Source organism: Diaphorina citri, unplaced genomic scaffold (genome assembly GCF_000475195.1).
Source record: "Diaphorina citri unplaced genomic scaffold, Diaci psyllid genome assembly version 1.1 scaffold189, whole genome shotgun sequence".
NCBI lineage: Eukaryota > Metazoa > Arthropoda > Insecta > Hemiptera > Psyllidae > Diaphorina > Diaphorina citri.
Genome location: NW_007377626.1, coordinates 143,063 through 149,062, shown reverse-complemented (window position 1 = coordinate 149,062; position 6,000 = coordinate 143,063). Strand labels below are relative to the sequence as shown.

At 38.4% G+C, this 6,000-nt stretch overlaps 1 protein-coding gene across 1 annotated transcript in view; it reads right to left on the bottom strand.

The window, feature by feature from the left end:
• Positions 1 to 2,267: 2,267 nt before the first annotated feature.
• Positions 2,268 to 6,000, bottom strand: part of LOC103505684 (COP1-interactive protein 1-like) — a 34,865-nt gene continuing 31,132 nt past the window's right edge. The window contains 8 exon segments of the mRNA XM_026820960.1: positions 2,268 to 2,379; positions 2,695 to 2,807; positions 3,100 to 3,270; positions 3,574 to 3,694; positions 4,177 to 4,348; positions 4,542 to 4,608; positions 4,855 to 4,935; positions 5,215 to 5,364. Coding sequence (XP_026676761.1) covers positions 2,268 to 2,379; positions 2,695 to 2,807; positions 3,100 to 3,270; positions 3,574 to 3,694; positions 4,177 to 4,348; positions 4,542 to 4,608; positions 4,855 to 4,935; positions 5,215 to 5,364 — 987 coding nt within the window.

Sequence of the window (6,000 nt, the reverse complement as noted above, 5' to 3'; positions counted from 1 at the left end):
CATCCCCACAGCCAGAAGATGCAGCAACACCAAGTCATGTGGCACGCACGAAGTTACGACAGTGGGATGGGTAAATATCTATCAATACTTTCGGGGAAAGGCTCTCCGAAGACGTTCTACACCTAAGTGCAAGTGGCTGCCACCTTGAGACTTGCATGCATGCCGTGTTGAGGGGGTTGCTTTGTCATTGTGAAGAGCCAGTTCTTGAGACTATGATAACAGGCACTGTCAAGCAAGGTGTTTAACTGGATATCTGGATTTGTGACTAACTGCTCAAATTGGAAAATACAGTATTTTGTACAATGTAATTAAAATTACTACCAACAAAAATTGTGACTTTTCTTTTCTGAAAGGAAAATAGCTGATAGTCGGGTACAGAATCTTATGTTAAAGTGTTTGTTAACTACTGAGATTACTAACAAACATTTTAAATATGAGATTTGACGAAACAATTTTGCTTAAAAGGGTTTTCAGCTAGGAATGTCCATTATTTAGTTTGTTTGTCTGAATTTCAAGGAAATTTAAACTGAGCCAGTATGAATATAGAATTGATAATGTACGAGCCTATGTAATGTTCCTACAGCTAAAACATTAGACTAAACATCAGAAATTTTTTTATCTATGTATAAAATCTTCAACTTAGGTACCTTAATCTAAAACATTAGTTAGGTATACATACGTATATATCTTTCAGAAAATAGAAAACTGCTATTCTTATGTCATTTTAGGAGGGGTCAACGCTCACGATTTTTGTAAAATCTCCAACTGGTTTACGAGATAATCCATTACACCGACCCCGGAGACCGAAGGGCCAGGTTGATTAGAAACATTTTCCAAGAGGATCAGTTATATAAAATCTTATCCTATTTGTCCAATCCTGTATGTTATATTATTAGATATATCCTGAAACTGAAAATCACTGCCGAAGACATTCGTATCTAAGTCCTCAGGTTGGTAGTTGTTTCTATTTATCCGCCTGGGCACTACCTACGGATCCTCCAATACTCTGGTATCCCTTGAATTAAATTGTTCTTGGAATAGAATAATTTTCAATGTTGTTTTATGTTGTATTTTATAATTATTTTAATTTTAGAGAACTTTTTTTATGTTTTGTATAAAATCCCCGGATATCGTAATTTTTATCTACTATTATACTCAAATTGGAAAATACAGTATTTTGTACAATGTAATTAAAATTACTACCAACAAAAATTGTGACTTTTCTTTTCTGAAAGGAAAATAACTGATAGTCGGGTACAGAATCTCATGTTAAAGTGTTTGTTAACTACTGAGATTACTAACAAACATTTTAATATGAGATTTGACTAAACAATTTTGCTTAAAAGGTTTTTCAGCTAGGAATGTCCATTATTTAGTTCGTTTGTCTGAATTTCAAGGAAATGAGCAGAATAATAACGGGATAAACTACTGAAATGTATTTTTATATTTACACTAAACACGTATGAATCAGAGGCTATCTACAAATGCTCATAGGTGACTATGCTATTATCAGATAAGTGTATTTTCCTTTGGGAAACGGAACCAATTCCGATGGCGCGTTATCCCGAATTTTCAGAGGGAAAATAGGCATCAGAAGAGAGGAAATTTCGAAAGGAAAATACGACTGTCAACTTTTCATGCATTTCTAATGTAAAGCAGTATTCTGCTTCTGATTTGATAAATCGATATTGCCTTGTAAATAGTTTGCTAAATCGATATTAAACTTAAAGCAGGGTATTTGATATTATGTACATTTTTTACACGGAACTATTCCTAAACCTAAAATTTTTAAGATTACCTTGAGAAAAAGTAGAAAGTAAAAATTAACTAAAAGACTTAGGACTAAAGAAACTTGGGATTGTTTTTAGATTTCAAGTTAAAGGCCAGGGATTGAAAAAAAAGGCCAAGTTCCTATCCGAAAATTTCGGACTATAAAAATATACACACTACGTCCTGAGGGCCGGAACTTGCCTAATAGATAAGTCATCAGATGCCTCTCACCCTCTCATGTATAAATATTAACTATCCAAATTAACAAGTCAATAGGCAAGAAAGGGTAACCATCTGAAAGCTGACAAATAGGTGCATTCCATTCCGAAACACGAGATATGTGATTTGGTCTAATACACTTCCACCGGCGCGGCGTGAACGACCTGGTATTACTGTGTTAAATGCCTGATTTGAAGGGGGAAAAAAACTTTCAGCAAGCACACTTGATTCATGGCTTGATACCTACATACTTCGTGTCAATACCAACCCAACATTCGCTATAAAACATAGCCCGCTTTTAGTTCATCACTGAGCGCCGTGGCTCGTTTGTCATATCTCATTTTCACGGCAGCCACGTCTGATTTTCGAGCCTTTTCTTCTCCTTCAAGTCTGAAATGGAGAGCATTCATAGTGAGTGTTATTGATGGTAATATTTCTAGTAGCGCTGTAAACTTTCTTGACTTGGGGCGGAGCGCTATTGCTATTGCGCTCCTTAATAGTATGCCATATTTTCGCACTAATGGAAAACGCTTTTGGATAAATTATGTACGAAAAAATACACATGAATTCGCAAGCACGTACACTTTGTATGTTTGCTTGTCACACAAACGTCCGCAAAGGCAACTAAAGTACCTATTAAGGATTTTTGCAAAAGGTAAAATTTTAGGTGCAAGCGGCGGATCTTTTTATTAAAATAGTTATTACCTTGTTTTGGTTTCCCTGAGTTCTCGTTCGATCGCAGAAGTGTCAACTTTCATTGTGTTCTGAGCTTTGGACACCTTTTCGTAATCTTCCAGCTTCTTTCGCAGCTCCTCAGTCTGCAAAATAAAGAACCATATTTTTTTCAATGCTCGGTTTTTACTTTCGTTATCCTATAGGAAAGAAAGTAATGTCCCTACTTTAATCGCTTTTGGTAGTAACAGGTATTTTATACTTTTCCCCCCGTTTAACGCGATTTACCACTATGGACAGTAGGTCATTCGCGTAGCATTTTTATACTTTTAAAGACGTTATTGAGAAGAGATCATTACGATTCGTCTCAACGTACCTGAGTGTACTTTTTTCATAACCTTATTCGTTGGGGGCCGGCAGATAGCTGTAGTAACCTACCTCTTTCCTCATCAGCTCATTGAGTTCTAGTAATTCATGACTTTCTTTCCTCAGCGTTTCCAATTCTGAACTCTTTTCGTCTATTATGTTCTCAAATTTCTTCACTTCCATCATCCAAGTTTCCGTTTCTTTGCTGCCCAGTAGTTTCTCTTCGTAGCTCTTCAAATATTCCTGGAAACAATGGCAAAGTATTGGAAAATCTTTTGTGGTGCAGTCCAATTTATGCTCCCTAAGGTAGCTAGCGCGGGTTCGATTCCCGCTCGGGGCGGATTTTATCCCGATGGGATAATGTTCGTTCTCGGAACGGCTGGCTTTCTCCTATCCTGTCTTCCTTCTCTTTTCGATTTCGGGACGATAAGACCATAGCAGTTACAGTTCCCTCTATCAAACCTCTTAAAAAAAAAGATCTTAGCAGTTATACAATGATGTTAACCCTCTATTAAAAGTGCTAATATTAGGCAAAGTACTACATACCTCTTCTTGGGCTAACTGTGAGGTCTGCTCCAAGGATAGACTCTTCCTGTAGAGACTGCCCTTCCTGTGTAGAGCCCTACTAGAGGACTCCCCGGTATGATCAGACTCCGTGGACACTGATCTGAAATAGGTAAGGACATTAGTCTGTTTAGACAAGGTGGTTTTATTTCCGGAACGATTTCAACAAATGTGCCCGGAAGAATAATACTGAAAGACTAGAATAGAATATGAGACTGAAAAATCTCCCCAGTCTAAATAAGGTTTGAAGTGTTTGAACTCACTGAATGCAAACGCACAGAGCCAGCCTAATTAGTTTCGGAGGTATTGCACCCGTCTTGTCTTGTCTTATAAGCGCTAGGTCGCGGGTTCAATTACCCACCCGGGAACGTTATCCCAAACAGATAAGGTTCGTTATCGGAAGGCCAGACTTTCTCCTATGCTATCCTCCTTCTCTCTAAACTTTCAGGACGATGAGATCACTGTTGTCATAGTTCCCTCTATCGAACCGAAAGCGGTTCTTCTTTTAATAATAAGAAGAAGCACTTACTTTTTAGCTGGCCAAAATGGGTTCTTTCACCTGCTTAGCTACATTTTTTAACTTACTTTTTAGCGGCAAAAGCGGCTCTTCTGATCCTGTTTTGGCTTTCTTCAGTGGTCGGTGGTGTTGGCGGCAACTGGGAGGCCCTCTTCAACTCAGCGGCTACCTCTGTAAGCCTTTGCAAAGTCGTTTGAAGCTGATAGGACTTCGAATGTTCTTCCTTTGCAACAGATGGTTCTGCAAAGATAGAAACGTTAATGAGATTTTGCCAAGCCCAATAAGTTTTTTTCAGAGGTTCAAAAATAAACTAGCCACTTTATCATGTCAAAATCGAAAGCGACAACATTAATATTATTAGAAATTTTATGCCCTTTTAGCTCCTTTAGTTTTAGGTGAAGATGAAGAAAATGAGAAAGAATATTATGCTTACCTCGACTATTTACATTGGAAGTTTCCCTTCTCTCCAAATTTGGCGATGACTCCCTTGACTTTGGACCCTGAAAGTTCGAAATAAAACAAATTCCATTAGGCTCCAAATACGTACATCGTTGAGTTATGGCCAGGACTACAATTTCAGTATAAACTTTTGTCTGAGGTAGAGTTAAGGGACTACAAGCTGAGAGTTGGATTGTGGTCCTAGCCATGAAAGATTCAACAAGATCAGATGAAGACATCAATAATATTACCAATTGAAATTTGCTATACCTAGGTAGGTACAGTTTGAGTATTCCCTTCACACTTACCTTCCTTCTTGCAGGAGGGGTAGGAGGTGTTTTTCCTGGTCCCGGGAATAATTCAGGTGATAATACACGGAGTTCTTCCACCTGGAAAAATATTTGATTAAACAGTTAAGATATTGTCATATTGAATATTGGTTTTTCCCAATTGATCACTGAAGTTAAGTAGCTTTGAGTGTGGTTGACATCTGGGTGAGTGGCCACCTGGGCAGTTGTGTAGTGCCGATTTTTCCCGACCCCATTCAGGCTGGGTGAGGTTAAAGCAAGTAGGCGGGTAGAGTGTTGCTGAATGGAGAATACAATCGCCGCGCCGTCACCCAAAAACCTTGGCAGTCAGTGATGTTAGTTCATTAGAAGGTAACTTACTATTTTGACCAAGGACTGGACTTTTCTCTCGCTGTCCTCACTGACAGGTCGACTGCTGGTGTAAACTTTCTCCTTCTCTCTTCTCAGCTTCTCATTGGTAGTTCGAAGTTTGGCATGAGCATCACGTAGTTCTAGGAGATCGCATTGCATCTGAAAATAATAATAATAATAGTGCTTATTTATACAGGTCGCAAAGTCTGAAAAGTCCCTTTACTCCAGCAGTAGGATACTACTATTATTGTGGTTTTCTTTAAGAGGTTTGTTTGATAGAGGGAACTGTAACTGCTAAAGTCTGATCGTCCCGAAAGCGAATAGAGAAGAGACAGAATAGGAGAAAGCCAGCCGTTCCGAGAACGAACTTCATCTGCTTAGGTTAAAATCCAATCCGGGAGAGAATCGAACCCGCGACCTAGCGCTTACATGGCAGACGCGCTACCACCATGGAAACTAGGCTAGCAAATAATGCAATTTGAAATAAAATGCAAACCTGAACTCTTGATTCTCTGGAGGCCATTAAACATATTTCTAAACTTTGTCCACTTTTGTTTAGGACTATTGCACTGCTGATGTAGATACTTACCAGTTGAGTGATTTTGGAGCTCTTCTCTAAAATGTCTGTCTCAAACTTTTTCTTTTCAGCTTCCAGAGCAGAGAGCTTGGATTTCAAACTCTCCAGTTCTTAACAATTTTGCTTAAAAGGTTTTTCAGCTAGGAATGTCCATTATTTAGTTCGTTTGTCTGAATTTCAAGGAAATGAGCAGAATAATAACGGGATAAACTACTGAA